The 22,565-nt window shown below is 40.6% G+C and overlaps 1 protein-coding gene across 2 annotated transcripts; it reads left to right on the plus strand.

Annotated features, from left to right (window-relative positions):
• The first annotated feature begins 435 nt into the window (after window positions 1–435).
• LOC308326536 (ADP-ribosylation factor-like protein 3) lies at window positions 436–6,854 on the plus strand. 2 transcript variants are annotated; one of them, XM_080779467.1, is made up of 6 exons: window positions 436–533; window positions 1,237–1,377; window positions 3,718–3,834; window positions 4,033–4,083; window positions 4,324–4,509; window positions 6,478–6,854. In XM_080779467.1, the coding sequence occupies exons 1-6, from the start codon at window positions 516–518 to the stop codon at window positions 6,526–6,528; spliced, it is 564 nt and encodes a 187-aa protein (XP_080635593.1). In that variant the 5' UTR covers window positions 436–515; the 3' UTR covers window positions 6,529–6,854. The 2 variants fall into 2 exon arrangements, with proteins under 2 accessions (XP_080635593.1, XP_080635594.1); XM_080779468.1 differs by lacking the exon at window positions 4,033–4,083.
• Window positions 6,855–22,565: the final 15,711 nt, after the last annotated feature.

Here is a 22,565-nt window from a genome sequence, read left to right on the forward strand (position 1 = left end):
ATAAGTGAAATTGTTATTAACAAGAGCTTGTGACTAAATAATAACTACATTAGATCCAATTTCCACGTTTCTTTTTCATTTCCTGAAATGTAACGGATCTTAGTGTTCGGCTCTCACACCTACTGTACGTCGCACCGCCGATCCGACCGATATGCCCATATATGGAGATCCCTGATGTCATCAGTATGTGCCCATATGGTATATGGGCATGCCCCCGTTCGTGCCCATATATGTTCGCCTGATACCATGACGATACATTGAAGTTAGACAACACACTCCATATTTGGGCGCAGCTTCCATTGGGAACACCTTACAGTATATGGTTATGTCCGAGTCATGGGGGTGGCGATCGACGCAGACCGCCCGGTCCTCCATTATGCCAATGTTGATGTAATAAGGATGAGGTATACACCTGACATTGTGTGTTATGTCTAACAGGAAACCTGGGAGTCGTAGAATGATCCCCTGGTCCACACGTTTCCCATCAGCTCCCTGAACGTCAGCCAACACTCAATATGGGCGAAGTCAAAAAGGTATACTACCGTACCTCACCTATATACAGTATCTGGTGAAACAAGGTGGATCATGTTAGGAAATGCCTCTTATTCACCTTCTGTTCTGACTTTGTGTACAGTGGTTGCCTCTGAATTCATACTAGTTCATACTGTGGTGACTTTGAGCACCTTTTATTTTTTTAATTTACAGTATTTACATTTGTTGTATAAATATAAATAGGGGACAAAATACATGTTCAAATTATATGCATACAGGCCACAATGTTCCACTCGACTTGTATTCTACTCTTTCACTATACAAACTTTTTTTTTACCAGTCAAAGAGATGATATGATTACAAAAATACATGGTACTGTACTGTATACTGGTACTGTACTGTATTCGTACTGTACTGATACTGGTACTCAGTGTTGGAACTAACGCCCTTACATTAAGTTACTTTACATAAAGAAAGTACTTTTTGCTGTAACTTGTAACGTAACTCTTTACGAGTTTAAAAACCTTCAACAGTCTGGCTAATGCATAGAAGAATTAAAACAAAAATATCCTCCTACGTGTTGCGGCAGATTCTATAATTACTGACCAAACCTGCTGTGAAAGGGAAGTTTGGGGGATTTCTATGAAGGAAAAAATGCGAAAACTAATCATTATTAGTAGAATTACTGTTGTACCAAAAGCAGTGGCCACAGTAGCATGTTGTTGATTCACGATTTATTTTCAGGGTTTATTCTCAGTGGTCCAGAAGCTAGGTGGGAAGGGTGCAGAGCTACGGATAGTCCTGCTGGGATTGGACAACGCTGGAAAGACCACCCTGCTGAAGCAGCTGGCCTCCGAGGATGTCAGTACCATTACGCCCACACAGGTAACCTAATTAACTGACCACGCACTGTATGCAGGTGCTACACAGCTAACCTCAACATCATACATATCGCTGCTGTAATATGCCATAGTATGGTGTTTCCATGCCATATTGTCATACTTACCATGAGTAAGAATCAGCCACACTACATCTACACAGGTGTTACTGTCAACACTACAAAGGCGTCCCACCTGACCTCATTCACAGGCTTTAAGTCACGAGGGTCAAAAGCCACACCACAGTGACACAATAATGAACTGTTATTGTATCCCCGTGTCACCACGTCTAGTACGATTCAACTATTTAAACCTCTTGAGCCTTAGCATCCCTATAATTGGGTGAACAAAAAATAGCAGATCTTAAAACATTTGGTGTAGAATAAAACAAGAGACGAGCTGTAGAGAGAGTATGGAGAGTTTAATTATAGCACATTGGTTGGGTATTCAAAAATAGTAGATATACAAGCTCACAGCTCGTCACTTATTTGTGCCACACTGCGAGTTTATGTAGATCTGAACATTTGTGCAAATATTTGACTACCAGTATACATATTTTAAAGCGAACATTTTAACTCAAATCTTTGCTTCCGGGGGTCCCTGGAACAAAACATCTTCAGATGGGGGTCGGCAGCGAAACCAATTAGGACATTTGTAGATCTGCCTCAGGTCTTAATGGATTAAGTAGTTAAGAATGCAGGCTTAAGGCCTTTTTAGACCGGGAGCGATTGACGGACCTAGTAATTCATTTTCAATGCGAGGCGTGAGTTTATTCTGGACGTGCAGAGAAGTTGAGGGGCGATTACGCAAGCGCATTTCTGTTGTTATTATTAATGATTTAGTCCAGAATTATAACTGTTCCATGTTGGCCGTCCATCTTGGATCCACATTGTGGACTTTTAGGGGCTCCTAGACCCACTTCAGTAAGACATCAACAGGTGGGTAAAGGCAGAAACTGCTACAGGCTTAGAATAGGAACAGGGCTATTACCATAATCCTCAGGATCAGAGATTAACCCTATGGGGAGGGGGGTTTAAATGGAGTGGAGAGGGGAAGGATGGGGGATTAAGGGGAACGGAAGAGACAGACAGGAAAAAAACTTACATAATTTAATAACACCGAGATAAGAAATGAAAACAAGAAGCTATAAGCACCGTAATATAAAAGCAAGTAAGGGAAACAAATAAAGCACACGCCATACCCATAATCCCAATAAACAAAGCCCTCTATAGGGGAGTGTTACAAAAAATGTTAACCAGCTGCTCATTCATATGTATGTACTGGCACTGCCCAAAGAAATAGTTTATGTTATTTCTTTTTCATTTATTTATTCAGAGAAGACAATTGAGAACAAGCTCTCTTTTTCAACGATGCCATGATCATCACAGCATATAAAACACAATTATATAATGATGAAAAAAATATCCATTACGATATCCGTACGATGTCACAAATAAATAGTAGTATTACTTGAAACAGGTCCAGTCACTAGTGTGGCCTCAAGAAGCATCATTGAGATCAATCGAACCAGTTTCAGAAAGTCCTGAAGTATGTTCCATTTTTGTGGAGTATAATTAACTAATTAACTTTATTTTGTTTACTTGTTCATACGTGGATTGGAATATCTAATGTGTCACTGAACGAGTTGAATGTCCATGCAGTGACTTGTGCATCTAAAAGCGAGGATAGGTACAAAGGAAGCTTACCACAAAGTGCCTTATAAATAAATAAAATACAATATTGCTCTCTACGAACTGCGAGAGATGGCCAACCCACTTTTTCATATAGAATACAATGATGGGCGAGATAGCCAGTGAATCATGCATGTACATCACATTACCGTGCTCAAAGACAGACATTATTACATATTGAACAATACTTGTTTCTGTAGAGCAAACTAATCTGTTTTGCTTCTAATTCTTTGGTTCTGTGCTCCATATGGACCTTAAAGGGCCACTTCACCCCTTTTGCAACAAGAGCTTATTGTCTCCGCCAGGCCGAAGGCATGGGGAGAGAGTATGTTTTGCACTCCGTCCATCCGTCCGTCTGTGAACAGCTAATCTATTTTGGGCATCCACATATTATCCACACTGCTTTCACATACACTAACTGATATGTACCGTATGTTTAATTGGTCTTTCCCTCTGTTCTCGTTCTATCCTCTCCCTTCTCACGGAATACTACAAAACAATTAACCTCGAAACCATGGAGCTTACCTGTGATGTGATAAATATAACTGATTCTGATTCATTCTAAAGGCACTTTATCAAATTCCCTAAAGAGAGCCTATGAACAACCACCCAGAATGTGTTATTATGGCTGACTTTGTGCGTGCTGTTCCTGTTAGGGTTTCAACATAAAGAGCATCACATGTCATGGCATGAAGCTGAACGTCTGGGACATCGGAGGGCAGAGGAACATCAGAGCCTTTTGGAACAAATACTTAGAGAAAACAGATCTGCTGGTGGGTGGAGTGTTTTACGTCACATTGGTCTTGCTACTGTATGTCAAATACTGATGTGTCAACAACAGTATTTGTTTTCTACACACTTTCTTTTGTCACATCTTTCAATCCGACAAAAGTCTGCAAAAATAATTTGCTCTTAAAATAAGTATCATCTGCTTGTGCATTTAGCTATTGTGCCCTGTGTGCCTTTTTCAGATTTATGTAATTGACAGTGCTGATAAGAAGAGGTTTGAAGAAACTGGAGTTGTAAGTCTGTCTGTCTGTCTGTCTGTCTGTCTGTCTGTCTGTCTGTCTGTGTGTGTGTGTGTGTGTGTGTGTGTGTGTGTGTGTGTGTGTGTGTGTGTGTGTGTGTGTGTGTCTGTGTGTCTGTCTGTGTGTGTGTGTGTGTATCGATATGTCTATGTCTTTCTGTATTTCTGTTGGTTTGTTTGTCTGTCGGTCACTCACTCACTCACTCACATCCATTCTATGCTTTCTCCTTGCCAGGAGCTTGCAGAGCTGATTGAGGATGAACACCTGAAGGGGGTCCCGGTTCTGATCTACGCCAACAAGCAGGACCTGGCCACGGCGTCCCCAGCCAGTGACATCGCCGAGGGACTCAACCTCCACACCTACCGGGACCGCATATGGCAGATCCAGGCCTGCTCTGCTACCACTGCGGAGGGAGTCCAGGTATGGCGGAGGAGGTAGAGCTAGATTTTTTCAAGCTTAAGTCCCAGCATTCCCACTTCAAAACATTGAAGTACACAACGACAGAGGTGCTCTTATGGGCGATGGAGGCGGAGCAGAGATCACCAGGCCAGTATGATGCCAGTTACAGTAATTAGAAGGTAGGCGGCCTCCTCTACTAGGCTGCCCTGTGAGTATAAATAGTGAAGGGATTGTAGTGAAGGGAGTCAATAAATAGCGCTGCGTTCAGACCTTAATCAGGTGTTATGTCAAATCCAGACCTCTTGACCCTGCTGCCACTGACCAACCCAGCGGACTTCCACCACTATTGCAACCTGAAAGTACCTGAGCTTCTCTTGGCATAGAGGGGCGGACGCCAGCTCCCTATTGGTTCACCAACCTATAGGGCCTATGTGCCCGCCTCGGCCCCGCCCACCTCCTCCTCCCCTCCCCGCTAGAACACACAACACAGTGGAGAACACTGACTTCACCACATTTGGAACGATGTCCCTCTGCACTGTTATTGGGTAGGTTAGGGAAATGCAAGATTCACTCCCACAACTATGCCACATCAAACATGCGCAGTTGAGACCAGGAAGTTGTACATGCCCAAATTTGTGCATTTACAACTTCCTGGACTGGTTTCTTTCCTTCCATGGAGCAACGTCATGGCGTCCACCGTACGGTCTTCGCTTCTCGTCCTCTTTAGATAGTCCTTGGGTCGTTTGCCCTACCTAACCCGGCTACCAGTACCACTATTGTTACCAAAGGTGGGTTAATTATTATAGGGCAGTCAGTGTCACCACATGCAATTGATTCAAAATGGATGACAGTTTCTTTAGAACAGGACTAGGCCAACAGGACTATAAAGTGACTTGAATCACCATACCAGACCTGCTACTGTACTGATAAACATTGTCACCCTAAGAGCCCTCTAGTGGTTAGTAGCTGACTAGCCTCAGAGGCCGCATAGCATTTTGTTTTCAAAAGCTGAGTGACCGGGGACCTCGGTCGGCCCTGTACTTGGTCCCCCTCAGCCAGTAATGGAAATATTACTCACATTTTTGAGGGGCCCGCCGCCCTAGCCCCCTCCTATGTCCAGCTTTGAGGGTTTGTGTAAACACAAACATTGTCTTTAACACAAACATTGAAGACAAAGGTGAGGACGCAAATTCTGATTGGCCGGAATGAGATGATGTATGTACGATGATAAGAACGACCCTTACTTCACAGGGGTGTGATTTTTTAAATAGGCCTAATTAAAAGTATTAAAAGTATATTAAAAGTAGGAATAGTCTGTTACAAGTATAAGTTTGGTATTAAAAATGTACTTGAGTAAAAGTACAAGTATTATAAGTAAGCTCACAAGTCACAGCGCATTGATATATATTTTTTAAGGTTCGTTTTGGGCTTTTCTGCCTTTATTGATAGTATCAAGTGAAAATGGACAGAAAAGAGGGAGCAAAGGTCGTCATGAACGGGACTCGAACATGCGACACGCTGTCAGGCCAAAGCCCTGGACCACTTGGCCAGCGGGCACCCCCACAATGCATCGATATTCAACACGTTGTGTAGATCGGCTATTAGTATATAGGTCTGAAGTTGTTTTAATAATAATCAAAATCTACAAAGTAACTATAGTAAACTAAAGTTTTCAAATAATTACAGTGGAGCAAGATGTACAATATTTGCCTTTGAGAAAGTTTGAAATGTACTGGAGTAGAACTAAAATGTGTAAGTATTCCAGTAAAGTAAAAAATACCTAACAATTGTCAATTGTAGTACAGTACGTGAGTAAATGTAGGCTACTTTATACCGGTAGTTATACTTCCCACCACTGGCTGGAAAACCAAAGGCAAAAGGTGATCTACAGGCTCACAGCACATTAAATCAGCTGTTTTCAGTGAATCTTCACCCCAGAATAGGGATGCTATGGTTAAAGCATGTGCTCTGTGCTCCTTTTCCTTTCAGGACGGCATGAACTGGATCTGTAGCCACGTCTTGAAGGACAAAGAAGACTAGTGAAACCAAAGACCATCTGCCTCCATCAGCTTGACAGCAGCAGCATGGCTGCTCCACTCTGCTGTGTCTGTCTGATTGTTTTATCCTAATGTATATGAGGATAGTCACCCGTGGGGAGGTTCAAGTCAAGTCCTATTTACTTACACAGAACAAGTTGTGGCCACAATGTGCTTTGACAGAGCAGCAAAGGCAACATACATTATACTAATTAAAAACGAAAGGACTGGTTGCACATTATGAGAAATGTGAATGTTTCTAAAACAAGAACCATGGACGACGACGCATTAGCAAGACTGGTGATATGCATAGAAACTACGATTGATTGATTGGTTGATTGATTGATTGATTGATTGATTGGTCTTGTTACCACAGCTTATTCTTTCAGTTATGTATCTCGATCACATTTTGTCCTTACTGGTTTTATAAGTTTGTGATTTGGAATATATTGTTCGTTCATAAGGAATATTTGTGATGAGGAGAGTCTGTACAGATCCACAGCATTGTTGTGTAGGTGTCTATTTTCATCTGTTTGTAGAAGCCAGAAAGCCAGGCTCCTTAATATTAAATACTCTTCTTGGTACCCTGCAGGGCAGACTTTGGTTATTTGGCAATGTGTTTGATGTGTTGTGTATATTTGTATACCTGTCTTAGTTATGGATATAAATTGAATTACATATCTGAATCAATGTTATATACTTTGATCTTTGCCTCTGTTTTATGTGTGGTCTATTGTCACATTTCGACTGAGGTGATGGAATTATACAGTATTTTGTCACTGGCTAAGCTTCTCTTAAGTAAGCAGCTCTTATTTTTGTTTTTATCATTTTCTCTTCTATAGAGAATAAACAAACTGCAGCCATGTCTCCCAGTCTAGATATTATCTGCTCATTCCATTTTTTTAATGTATTTTAGCTCTGTATTTGAGCTAAAATACAGTGAAGTTCAATTGCCTATTGGCTTGTTTACGTTGCGCATACATTTTGGTGGGTCGGGAGCAAATATTGAAAAAGGAATGCAAAGAACATGCTGTGATTTTTTTATTTTTTCCAGTTAGACCCTTCATTAGACCCTTTGGTGTGGTTGTTATGTGCAATGATATGTCTTCCTTTTGTTTTTAGGGTTTCTTTCTGGATGCTGAAATCTTGACAGTCAAATGTGCCAATGAAAAAACAGTGATATAGTGACGTCACATCACATCACAATATCCCCTCCCCTAACTCCTCACCCTTTATCATACAACAACAGCTGTGGGTGCGGCTTCAGTTCAGGTGGATCACCACCCATCACCACCCACTGGGCAAACCAGGAATACTTAATGAACTGGTGGGCATGTCCACATAAAAATTACATTTTAACAAATACTGTACACTTTTTATTTAAAGAATCTTCTTCCTTATATAATAATACATGGTGATCATGTGTTAGGGTGATCACCCATCCATCTTTAAGACACATTTCTTAACCCATTCTGACCTGAGATCAGATTCATACGAGGTTTCCACTGGACACACACTGGTCTGATGGACCCATTCTGACCTGAGATCAGATTCTAAACAATGTCAGTAGTTTCTTCGATTTTTCAAAAATAGCAGACCTACAAGCTCGTAGCGCGCCACTCGGTGGCGCGCTATGAGCTTGTAGATCTGCTATTTTTCAATAGCTAAAGCATAACATGATGATAACACCAAAATGGGTGCCCGGTCAGAATGGGTTAAAATAGGGAAGTCGAGGGTAGGGTAGTACAGAGGTGCAGACATTTTTATCATTAACTGCAAAAGACAATTAAATATTGCAAAAATATAGATATAAATCAAAACAAAGCCAAAGCGACCATAACACATATATAATATAATATAATAAGGTACTGCCACTGTAATACAATCAGAGGGACACGTATGGACAAAATCAATGGCATGAAGACAAAACAATGCATACACAAACACAACACAAAGTTAAAAGAATAAAAGAAAGAAAGAAATAACCCTGCAGGAAAGGCTTGACATCGAATTCCTCATTTACAAAGTATGCCCATTTTCTTATAAAATGGGCAGCCACAGGGTTGTGCTCGAAGTCAAATGGCTCAGTACTGGGAGGAAATATAGACTATTATACTTACTGCTGGTCATGTGACTAGGGCAGGTGCTGCAGACACCGTCCTGGATTCCCCCTAGATTTGACATTTACTCGTTATATTCACTGTTGATAAAGCCTTATGCCAGTGTATACAACATTATCTTTCACCTACCAATCTTGTTCAGTGAGTTATTTCCAGCTACTCCCATCCAGAGAGGTGTCCAGTGAGGCAAACCTTCACTTATATGCTAAACCATATCCTCGAATGAATCAGAGAATGATTCTCCCTGCAGATAGAAGTGCTGTTATTCACTGTAATTGTGACAAATTCAACCATTGACATCACTTTAAGGCCGCAGAGGACATCTACAGTATGTTCAGAGACTGCAGAAGAACTCATGGCATTGGTGAGTTTATTCATTGTATTTTGGGATGCACTGATGTATCGGCCATATCAGACGATATCGGTATATTAACCTCTTTTGGTGTTTAAAGGGATAGTTCAGATTTTTTTAACTTAAGCTGTATGAAATACTTGCCATTAATATAGTGGTTGCAACTGTATTAATTGATTGCCCGAGTCCCGTGGTGGGAGTTCTCGAGTTACGTGTTATCTGGTTTTGGTCAATATTAAGTAGTTCTGGTCATATTATTATTATTATTATTATTTTAAAAAAAGTAAATTAATTCACAAAACTAACGTCATTCGTAGCTATTGAAAAATAGTATCGTGAAAATGTGACATAGAAACATTTAGAAGCCTTTTTTCGGCCTCAGGTCTAAATGGGTTAACAAATAAATGTACATAGGACTGAGGTCAATTCTAAAAACGCCTTCTAAATCCTTACTTGAGACCTGAGACCTGAGAAAAATAATAATATACAAAAACGTTATGTTATTATATCTGTCAGAACTTTAGGAGCCCTACACCCCGTCACCTCTACACTGTCTCTTTAAGATGGCCTAAAAGCATTGATTGACTGCCCTCCCAGTCACAGGTGGTTCAATCACAATGAAACCCTATATAAGCCACATGACACTAGCTCCTCTGATGAAGACCAACTAGGCTGAAACAGTAGCAATTTTTGGCCAAAATTAGTGGTGAGATTGAAGTTGGTGAGTGCTAACCATGCATCCTTGGATGTTGAGTCTTTTTATATTTATACATTTTTGATGTGAACAAAGAATGGGACACATCAAGGAATGCAAAAGCAGCCATACAGGGTTCAATCAAAGAATAAAAGCCCCACAAACTTGTTTAAATGCCGCACCAACACAGCCTTGTAGATGAGACATGCACTTGCACACCGTTTCCCCATTTTGTTAAAGCATGAAGGAATTTCACGTAGCAGCATGTTGCTAGCATCGGTTTGGAAACAGAATTTTGGTGGCAGCTGGGTTTGCAAAAGGTCAATTCATAATATTTAAGTATAGAGCTCTCTCCACTTAGCTCTCTCTAAGTGTTGGAAATGTGATAAAAATGACATATTTGACATCTGACATGTGTTGTCCACATGTCTTTAGGAGCTACATGCCTTTGGCCTCCTCCATATAATGAGAGAAACCAAAGTGACAAAATGAAGCTGGAGATGCCAGCTGAATCCAACAACAACCTCAACATGGACACCCAACAACAACAAGGTGGCAACAACAACAACATGGACCATCCAATAGACCCTGACCCCAACCAGAAGACGGATGCAGGCTCCAAAGATAAGGTACATTAGCCACAAGCAACCTTCATGCTGTAAATGCTATGGAGAACAACTCATTTGACTCAACATTGCACTCCTTCCACACATTATTGGGCCACTTCTGGAGAACCACTTATGTAATCAACTTCACACTTGTAACTGCACTCCCATGGGTCCTAGCTCAGCAGTATAATTCCAACAAGTGTGTTGATCATTTGAAATATGCTTCTCTGCAAGATACGTAAAGAATAATCCATATACATGCTTATATTCCTGGAATTTATCTGTGCGTGTGTGCGTGTGCGCGCGTGCGTGTGTGTGTGTGCGTGTGTGTGTGTGTGTGTGTGTGTGTGTACACACAGGGGCAGACAATCACAACAACCCTGGTAATTGCAACCTTGTTCGGCTCTCTGGGTTCATCATTTACCCATGGTTATAGTATTACTATGGTCAACTCTCCTGCTACGGTGAGTGCAGCCAATCAGTTCAAGTTCAATCAAGTTGTCATCTTGGGAGTATCGACTGTTTGTTTGTCTGAATTGTGTCACGGCTCTGGATCTCCATACCCTGGGAATTCAATGTTTAGTTCTTTAATATCAATGCTCGACACTCGTTGTCTTCTAGGCTTCCAGACAGTCTTACTGTTTAGATTAGAATTAATTTAGCTTGACAGGACTCGGGTACAGTTGGCCTAGTCCGTACCTTTGCCATCATGTGGTCAATAATATTACCAGAATCACATTAACCTGACTCCGCCAGATTGAAGAAGCTTGCTTCACACTCGTTTCACACTTCTGTGTTGCAAACTTGTCCGGTTAGAATCACATAGGCCTAGCCCTAAATGTGGGAGCCAATGGAGGGAGCGGGGAGACAAATCTCACAGGGATGTCGTGGTTAGCTACAGTACACTTGTTATGGTAGTCCTGACTAAGACAGGCATTAAATGTGGCATGGTCCATTTATCTCATTTATCTCAGCACAGATGGTGCTTCCATCTTATATTGCAATAACAAAAGAGCTATACTTGAGGCTATTTAAACTAGTGTTTAAATACTATAACAGTGTTATAGTTCCATTAAGGTGAACATATGCACTCATTGCACTGTATGCAGATGGAACAGTCAAAAGTACAAAACATGTACAGTACATACAGTATGCCCTTATGTACTCACCCCACCTTAGCCCATAGAACTATAGACTCGACGACAGACGCCAGACGTACGCAAAGGCTACATTTTGTCTATAGACAATTAGACATTGCATTGTATAGTTATTGTTACGTTAGGTTCTTAATTTAATTCTGATCCTAGATCAGGGGTTCTCAACCCGTGTGTCGCGACCCCTCGGGGGGTCGCCATCGCCACATTGTTTTGGGGGGTCCCCAAATTATGGCTGAATGGCTGGAAAATGGAAATTTAGAGTTTACATTGTACACGTAGTACATGCATAAACTTTCATTAATGATTATATCTGGTTTCAGTATTTATGATATATTTTCTCTTAAGGTTATTTTTGCAGTCAGTTTGTATTGGGGTGGGGAGGTGGGGTTCTCAACGTTCAAAAAACATTGAGAACCCCTGTCCTAGATGACTATTTCTATGTATTTTATGCAGTGAGAGTGCCTTACAGTGAGCAAGAACAACACAAGGTAATGCTAAATGTCTAAATTGTACTTGCGAGTGATTATGTGTTGTGAGAGGCTAGATTAATCCTACCATTTGTGCACTTGTGTAATGTTGTGTCTCCGCTCTATGTATTTCTATTGTGCTTTTGTCACTGTTTGTTGTGTGGTTGCAGCAGGGGTGAAATCCCAAGCCAAATTTCCCTTGTGGAAATTAACTATACCTTGAATGAAGGCAGTGGTGGGATTGAAAGGAATGCAGTGTAACAATTAATAGTTTGATACAAAGGTTCCTAGCTTTGATCAGTTGTGATTCAGGAGGTCTTATAGGATGTGGACCAATGGTTTCAATGGATTATTTTATTATTGTTATGGTTATTGGACACTTTTAAACACTTTCTCTCAACTAACGTAAATCAGCTTTACTTGTCCTATAGTTATGTCCTCTGCCTTGGTGCTCCTGCTCCTCTACAGATGCCATTTCTTTTCCTGTAACATTTTTTCAGTGTGGTCACTCGCATACAGTTGACTTTAATTGTTAAATTGTCTGACACACGACATACACTAAATTAATCCATTGTCTTGAAATAAATGTCATTTTCAGAGAATATTGTCTTGGTTTCCTCACATGATGCAGTCATGTTTGTACGGGTACCACATACAATACCAAATCTCCTGCAGCATTAATGAGCATGTCATCCCGACACTTTATGCGCCACCGAAAGTATTCAAACATATTTTTTAACAGTACGATTTTAGACTAAGAAAATGCTTTTACATTATAATGAAAAATCATAGGCGATATCTTTCGCTAAAAAGAGTGCCATGGACATGGAAAAGCTTCTTGCCATGGATATGTTTATTACCCCTGGTTGCATGTCAATCAATTTCTCTACCTCCTTTGTTTCATGTCTTGATTCTCAAGTCTACTCTACAACAAAATAAGTAAAATAATATCAATTGTTTGCAATTGACAATTTAGGTCAATTGCTCAAAAATTTTATGTTTTTTATGACATTTTATGGGAGTAGCCAATAAAGTGATTTGTACAAACATTTAAATGGCAGAAAATCTATGTAGATGTATAGGATTAGGGCATTGCTTATATAAATAGATTAATCCGGTCCAAGTTCCAACAGAATCGATATGGGTAATTTGGTTTCGTGACACATGACTCAACATTTACTGGCCAATTAAAACATTATGCCACAATTTGGCCACTTCCAAGCTTAGGAACTGTAGCCGACTGTTTTCTGAGTCACGGATATGTTTAGCTGAGAAGAAACAGTCATAACAAATACAATGAGTAGCATTCCAGCAACATCGCTGTTTGGACCTCTAATAAAGAAGGTAATAAAGTGTTTTCTTTTCTCCTCAGTATGTGCAGGAGTTCTACAATCATACATGGTTGGCCCGGTATGGCGAGCCCTTGGATTGTAACAGTATCACCTTACTGTGGTCCATTACGGTCTCCATTGCAAGCATTGGTTCCATTGTTGGTACTCTACCGGTCGGGCCTCTGGTCAAAGTCTTGGGAAGGTAAAGTAAAATACTGTTAACTGCATGCTATCCTACCTCTACCTCACTCTGAACAAGTCACTTACTGTAATTATGCATTTATGTCAGTGCATTTATGTCAGAGCACCAGGAAATGATTGGCCGAGGGGACCACCGACATACGCAGCAGAAAACGGTACTCGCGTTCTGCTCACGCAAGTAATAACTTTGGGGCAGGCCCGTCTAGAGTTTGAATGAAGTCAAAAGGGAGACATCGAAGAGGAACAATGTCAATGTCTCTTTGTTTTTTGTTTTTTTTGTCAAATATGTTTTTATTGAATGTCTCTTTGGTTTTGAATAACTTTTCAACATAGCAAACTCATCTAAACTTTGTCTTTGTTTTGTTATCTCTTTAGTAAGGGCACATTGTTGCTGAATAATGGTTTCACACTAGGAGGTGCTCTGTTCATGGCTTCAGCTGTGAGTGCAAGCTCTTATGAAATGATGATCATTGGCCGTTTCTTATGTGGGATACATTCTGGTGAGTGAAAAGAAATGATAAATCATGAAATATTGAACTATTGAAGTATGTAGTAGCAGTGTTGATGTCGTCAAAATAGCCGATTTGCAAGCTCGATCTTGTAGATCGGCTATGTTCAAGGCCTGCCGAAATCCTTTTCTGTCAACAAAATCAAATACCGGTATACATGTAGTCGACTAAAACTAAACCTTTTCAGTTGACTAAATATGACATTGAAAAGACTACCGTAACTACACTACAAGGAAATCAAAATTGAGCAAGCTACTGTGACTGTATCTGACAAAGTGTATCGTGTACTAGCTGTCACTGTGTATTGGGTACAGTGTATGTAATGTTTTACCTGTGCATAGGACCCCCTTTAAAATGAGATGACGCATCTCAAGGGGCCTTCCTCTCAAATTCTGACCAAATTCTGTCCCTGCTGCTAGTGTTAATTTTGTCGACTAATACTATGACGAAAAGTTTTCGTTTCACTGACAAACTACATTTAAACTACTCTATGATGACTAAAACTAACACTAAAGACTAAATATACTGATAAATACATGTAAATACTAACTAGACTAAAATGTTCGGGAGGGATTAGTGGACAAGAGATCCTGTAAGTAAAAGAGTCATTTTGCATGCTGAAAATAGCCGATCTACAAGCTCACTGCAGTTACGATGGCATCAAGGCCCGCCAAAATACATTTTAGTCACCTAAATCAATTGGAGAGTTATGTCGACTAAAACACTAAAACATAACGGGTGACTAAAATGTGACTAAAACTAAATTCACTATTCAAAAGACTATATGATTATGACTAAAACTAAAACCTGTCCAAATCAACACTGCCCTGCTGCAGGCCTGGGACGAATCCCCATTGTGATGCTGCTGACTGAGATTTCTCCCAGGCAGCTCCGAGGGGCTGTGGGACAGATTAATGGCATACTCTACGGCGTTGGGCTCATAACGGCACAAGTACTGGGCCTCAAAGAGCTGCTCGGAGAGGTCAGTACGGTACATCTGCTATTTTACTGTTTTTATTGGTCAAGCACTTTGTAACATTGTTTAAAAAAGTGCTCTACAAATATTTTACGTCAGTTTAAAAAAAAAGTGGCTTAAAGCTGCTATAAACAATATGTCAAAATATATATATATATATATATTTTTCTAGTCAGACAGCCGGCAATGGGTCTGACACATCTAGGGGCCGCAATCTGCATTCAAAGATGTTCCTAGAAGCTTTATCATTGGTCGAAAGAAAGGTCGCAATGACTAACCAATCAGGAAGCAGACAGGGAAATCAACCAATGACAAAGCTTCTAGGAAAATCTTTGAATGCAGATTGCGGCCCCTAGATGTGTCACAGAGACTAAATATTTTTGGGAGCGTTCTACCCTTTGCTGGCTGTCTGAATAGCCTACCAAAAAAGGGAAAAAAAGAAAGGTCATATTATTGCTTATAGCACTTCAGGTGGGACCATTTACAAATGCAGTTATATCATTCTGTTCAAGCAGAGAAGTTGATACGCTTGTTCATTAGTTTAATTAATTGTATCCACTATCCATACCTATCTCACCATAGAAAAAACACATTCAATACATATAGTTTTTCTTTTTAGCTTATTTCTTTATCATATATTTGAGTAAAAATATGTAAATAATGTGTTTATTGATTCATGTTATTTGCATTCCATGATGAAATACACAAACGGCAACATCCCGATGCCCTGCCAACTACTAACCAGAGGTAATACATGAATTGTAAGTGTAATGGAATTGTGCTTGATTAGTTTTCTAATTCCTTTCCTTTTCACCAGCTGCTGTGTAAGCACAGCTGGTCAATGCTCTCTGCTGTGCTTTCATGCCCACTTGCTGTAGTTGAGACCTATGTTTCTCATTGTTTTTATTTGTTTTCTTCGACAGATTTGATTGTAGAAGCACAGATGGAGCTTCCTCTTCGGGTTTATGGCCATTCCTGCTCTTCTGCAGCTGTGTGTGCTGCCCTTTGTTCCTGAGAGCCCTCGTTACCTGCTGATTGATAAGAATGATGTTGCTGGTGCTGAGCAAGGTAATCCAAATATGGTCCAAGGTTCCACCTTCCAGTGTTAGGTGGCTGCCGGGGCTTGGGGTGGGGGGGGGGGGGGGGGGGGGGGTGGTATTATGTTTTTCAAGTTTTCATTTGGTTAGCTCGTTGAGGTGTGTGTGTACTGTGTGTGTGTGTGTGTGTGTGTGTGTGTGTGTGTGTGTCTGATATGACCTTTTCACTGTGCCAACAATGTCTTACTTGAGAACATTGTTGACAATGAACCCTTTGAACCTTTTGAAGAGTGCCTTGGGAGGTTTCAGATTTAAAAACATTGTATCTTTGAGTTGCCAAAGCATGCAGTATCTTGACAATCCACAACAGACCAAAAAAATAACCTTATGTTTCAAATAACAAACACTCCTTTTTGTCCAACTGACATGTAATTTATTTTACAAGTTTTGCATTGGATCCGCAATTCGGAATCCGACCCGTACATACACTACTAGAAAAACCCCAAATCCGTACATCCATCAATCTTCAACCGCTTATCCGTAGTCGGGTCGCGGGGGCAACAGCTCCACCAGAGAGCTCCAGACTTCCCTCTCCAGAGCAGTTGTTCAGTTGTTCCACGGCCAGGACGGAATCCACACTGCTCCTCAATCTGAGGTTTGACTATCGTCCAGACCCTCCTTTCCAGTACCTTGGTGTACACTTTCCCAGCGAGGCTGAGTAATGTTATTACGACCCAAAATGTCTAGGAGTCGATGGGTAAACGGAACATATAAACGGGACAGGAAACTTCAATCAAAGTTGAAAAAGTCTTTACTTCTCAGTCAAAAAGTTTACAGAGGTTTGTTCAAATGGCTCAATTACATGATGGAAGTTAATCGACTTTAAAGTATTGGCAATAATTTATAATAGAGGATCAATAGTGGACGATATTATAAATAGGATAAATATTTGAGTGGAACAGTGCAACTTACAATGGTATGGTTTCCCTCGAAAATAACTTAACCTAACTAAAATCAATAGCATGGAAAACTACAACTTAACCTGCCGTTCCTTCCCGAAGGGAACTAACATAAAACAAAAGGATAAGCAAAGTTTAAACCAACAGAATGAAAACAAGACAGCTAGAGTTTAGGTTAGCGGTGTCATCTCAAAGAACAAGATTAATGAGGCTTTTATAGGTGACGACTCATGGCCACACATGACCGGTCTGGCCAGTGGCCAATGAGGAGGGATTAAGAAACCCGTTCTCGCGAGAGATGGCGAGCGAGAAGGGACACTCTTCATCTGTACTTGAGAAAACAGACAGTATCATAGCAGCAATACTGGCCGCAATTGCACAGCGCAAACAACCCTGCTGACAGTCTTGATATACAAGCTAAACGAACTAATGGCTAACGCAAATATATATGGAAATAAGTACATATACTGTATATATTTAACGAACCATAATCAGAAAATAAACACAAAAAAAACAAATTACAAATCTGATACCTCTGTAATTGGCACACCCCCTCTGATCCCCCTTTTTAAACAGTGGGACCACCACTCCTGTCAGGGAGGGTGGGTCTGATGTTATTGGGTTAAGGAGTTCCTCAAAGTGTTCCTTCCAACGCCCTACGACTTCCTCATTTGAAGTCAGCAGAGTCCAATCCTTTGGAAATCCGTACATATTACACAAAAATTGTCCCCATGTTTCCCCAATTTCTAGTAGTGTATATAATATGCTATATGGAATGGGCTATATGCACACAGAATAACTCTTCCTACTGATGAGCCGCTTCCCTACTTCCTCACAGGTGTTAACCAATGATACTAATTAAGGCTCTGTTCCATTTAGTGTGCAGTGGTTATCAAACTTTTTTTAATTTCAAGGACCCCCACAACTCTGACAGTGTACACACCCATACAGGGCCATTTGGAACCCACTCAAGGACACTTCCAGACCGACTGATGTAGCAGCGTGAGCCAGTGAGCCAATGCATGCACAACAGCAGCACCCTGACTCTGTTTGACCAGAATATAACAGAGCCTTCATTAGTATCAGCGGTAACAAGTTATTTTCCAAAATGGCGTGTGTGCATATATAGCCCATTGCTAATCCACTGAGATTGGGTTGATATTCTACGATCTACTACTACTACAGCTCTCAGGAGGTACCTCGGGAAGGAAGACGTGTCCCAGGAAGTGGAGGAGCTGCAGATGGAGAGACGACTCCAAGTCAACATCCAGAAGGTGTCGGTGGTGACGCTCATGAGGAGCCAAGCCGTCCGCTGGCAGATCATCACCGTCATTGTCCTCAACTGCTGTCGGACCTTGAGTGGAATGAATGCGGTAAAAAAAAACTCCTAACTACTTTAAGGGCAGATTCACACTATGGTCCCGGTTGTGCACTCGGGACCACTTGGCAATTGTTGTTTCACTATGATGACATGTTGACATGTATAATGACTCTCGTTTTGCACACTCAACAGCTGTATTTCTACACCTCCCCGATCTTGCTGAATGCCGGCATGGACGACAACTTGATTCTTTACATGACTATTGGCCTAGGTGGTGCAGGACTTGTAGCTAGCATCGTTTGTGTAAGTATGATCAATTGTCCACTTTCGGCCACTATTCTCAATTGCATTTCTTTAGTTCATTATGCAAGTAAAAGAGTGCGTCGCGACCCATTTGTGGGTCACGACTAGAGTAATAATTTAAAAAAATTAAATATTATATATATATATTATATAAACTTCTAAGAAATTCCATAAAGAAATATATATATTTAATTAAGAAGTAGTGAAAATAGCCAATCTACAATTACTCGACACTGAACTAGAAGGCCCTGTCTGACTGGAACTACAGAAAACATGGAATATAGTCCATTGTAATAATAATACACTATTTATAGAGCACCTTTCATGACAAGGAATGCAACACAAACTGCTTTACAAAACAAATAAAGTACAAGAAAAGCTAAAATATATCAAACATCAAAATCAAAGCAAAGTCAATAATGGCATGAGACATACACAAAAAAGGCAGGGAAATAGGCAGAGCAGTGAGTATAACAGAAAGAAAAAAATCTCAGCCAAATGCTTTTAAAAGTAACTTGAACAACACTGATTATATGTGAAAAGCACGTGATGGTGCATAAATGGTGCTTTTATATAGCGTTTATCCAAGGAGCGTTACATGGATTGTGCATTCCATTCGCACACACATTATTCACACACCAATGGTGAAGGAGAACATGCAAGGCACCAACCTGCACACCGGCAGCAATTAGAGGTTCATTGTCTTGCTCAAGGACACTTCGACACTTAACTCTGGGGAAGTCCGGGATGGAACTTAGGACACGGCTGTCCTACCGGCTTCCGGCCGCTCTGCCCCTGAACCATTGCATGCATGCCAACACACACATTCACCAAGCTTTGTGTCCCTATAGGGGTTTTCAATCGATCGCTGTGGCAGAAGGCTTCTCCTCCTACTGGGCTTTGGTGGGATGGCAGTCGGCTTTGCGTTGTTGACTTTGTACCTCAATATGCAGGTAAGATAAATACTACAGGAGTCGCCACAAGGTCTGTCTTTCTCATCCGTGTGCGCACACTGATTTTTCTATAGGCTACTTATGAGGACATGAACATTTTAGGACGGCAATTTTACTAATGCCATTTTAACCCTAACCATGAAGCCTGAGCAATACAATACAGTACTAGGACACACACCGGAAATTTCAATCGCATTGGCAGAAGGCCATTGGCAGAAGGCCATTGGCAGAAGGCCATTGAAGTCAACCTGAATATTTTTCTTATGGTGGTGCTATAACAACCCAGTTTACATTTGGGGCTCTTTAACTCTTGAGAATATAGATTGTAGAATAGTTTCATTGTTTTCTACTTAATCAGACTTTCCCCCAGTTAGAATTTTCTTTAAAACATCTTTGCTACTTCCTCTATTGCAGTTTCTGTCATGTCATTATTTATTTTCTGTATCAACAGAAATCCTCATGGATTCCCTTTATCAGCTTTGCCTGCATCATATTTATTAACATTTCCTTCTGCTTGGGTCCTGGTAAGAACGCATTTATTTATCAATTCATTAATTTAATACTTTTTGCAAGGGAACATACGTACAATATCATGTCCATCCTCAATCATTTATCTTGACCAATCGAACCGAAATGGCACGTGTGCATGACCATTTTGCAGATGCAGGGAGTTGGGAAGCTGCGTTTCCACTATTTTCCGTGTCCTGTCTTTCAGCTGCGGTGTTATTCATTGTGTGCAGCGAGTTGTTTGAGCAGACCTACAGACCTCCTGCCCTCATGATTGGAGGGTTTTTTGGCTGGCTGACTAACTTCATATTGGGACTGGTATTCCCTTTCATGCAGGTGGGCAGATGCTTGTTTTAGCAATTAGACATATAGGACACATGACTGTCCTGAAAAGTAACCATTTTGGACATACACGGTTCCCCACTTTGTGTGTGTGTGTGTGTGTGTGTGTGTGTGTGTGTGTCACCCATTAAAACCAAGAAAGCATCCGTCATTATAGATTTTATCGTTGGCTATTCAAAAATAGCAGATATACAAGCCACTCCATGTAGCACTGTGATCTTCACATCTGCTATTTTTGAAAAATCTTAATCAATATTAGAATTGTGTTAACGCAAATATTCTCTTCTTGCTGTCCCTGGCACAAAACATTTCCAGATGGCGGTCCATGGCCAAATATATAGGCTATATATCAATTTTAGGTCCTTGGCACGAAAACTATTGATTAAAAAGGAATTTGTATAATCGGCCTCAGATCTTAGTAAGAGGAAAGGATTGACTCGACGTCCAACAGCAGAAGACTGGGGGTGTATGAATCTTTGTAACTATTAAAGAGTGGCAGGGGACAGTGTCTGATAACCATGCATAGTTGACCAATATATTTGACTGTTTTGTTTTGTGTACAGAAAGCACTGCGGACCTACGTGTTCCTGGTGTTCCTGGTGATCTGTTTACTGTGTACCGTTTATGTCTACATCGTCCTCCCTGAGACCAAAGACAAGACCTTTGTAGAAATCAGTAATAGCTTCAACGAGATGAACAAGATCTCGGACTCCTCACCTAAGAAGGCTGAACCAGAACTAGTGGCCAACGGAACATCGGACCATGTTAAAAAAACATTATTTTTAAGAAACGATGCATAAGCTTGCATGCTGGACATGCTGGATAAAACATTTTGGGGTAAAAAAGGTCACAGTCAAGGACAGAATTACAGAATCGGTTAAATCTATAAGATGCGTCTTGACAGTATAGGCCTAGCTGTAGAGGCATGCCCCTCTACTGAGCGAAACTGTAGTTATGAAATGTCATCCAATGATTTCTCAAGTGGTCACTATTTGAGATCATTTGTTTGTAAAATAAAGTTGCGAAATATCTCCTGTATTCTTTATTGTGATTTGTCCCTTCTGGCTCCAAAACTATGGAATGCACTTCCCATCACTGTCAGAACTGCAGCCTCACTCCCAATCTTCCGCCGTAGTCTGAAAACCCACCTCTTCAGACTCCACCATGGCCCGTACAGCACTTGCCCTAGCCTAGCACTTTATGTAGACTTGGATAGTATTTTAAACAGACTTATAGCTTGTTGCGTAGACGGCACTAAAATTGCATTTTATGTAGTCATAGCACTTTAGAGTACACATGTATAATATATAATATAGTATAGTATACATAGATACTCCACTGTTACGTTCTTAGTTTATACATGATTCATGATAACTACTTTTTATATATGTGATGTATGCCATGCTTTTGTTTTTGCATAATGTAAATCGCTCTGGATTAAGAGCATCTGCTAAATGCCTGGCTAAATTGTCTGAATGGCCAGACTGAATGACGCAGACCCCAATGCTGACTGCAAATGCTGACTCCAGGGAACCCCTTATCAAGATGGCACTGTCAGAGACCTTTTGGGGAGGCACAAGCATAGTGCTACGTGTAATAATTCTCACGTAGCACACACACTCCCCTGCCTTCTCCAAGGTCGTGACACTGCTACACTTTGCTACATCTATCAATGGGCTTTGTACTTTGCACGGCTAGGTGAGCAACCAGTTTGAACCAGCACAGACTGTTGCTGCCCAACTCATGCTGTGTATGTCCAAGACCCCCACCCATTTTTCAGATAATGTGCTCTCATATACTCAATGCAATGTCCATTTATTTCATGTGGCCCCGACGACTCGGTTGTGACTTCATCATTTGTATGGTACATCAGACCAGACTTTTTCTCAAGTACTTTTATTGACTCATCTTGTGCATTAAAAACCTCCAATCAGTGTATCATCTCAAAAAGATTGAAATTCAGTTTCCCTAGGCCTTACTAGGGAATCTGACAACTGAAAGTTGAGGTAGCATTAATGCAGGCATGTGAGGATCACAGACACATTTTTATGGGTCCCTTTATTTTTTGTTTCTTACATTTTGTTTTTAATTCAAAACAAAACTAATTCAATTTTTTTCTTCAATAATTCCCTGAAGAAATAAAGGAAAAATCTAAGAAATTCCAAAGTAGCAGTGAACATAGACAATCTATAAGCTCAACGTGG

The sequence above is a fragment of the Protomyctophum bolini genome (genome assembly GCF_963924005.1).
Source record: "Protomyctophum bolini genome assembly, chromosome: 13".
NCBI classification, from domain to species: Eukaryota; Metazoa; Chordata; class Actinopteri; order Myctophiformes; family Myctophidae; genus Protomyctophum; species Protomyctophum bolini.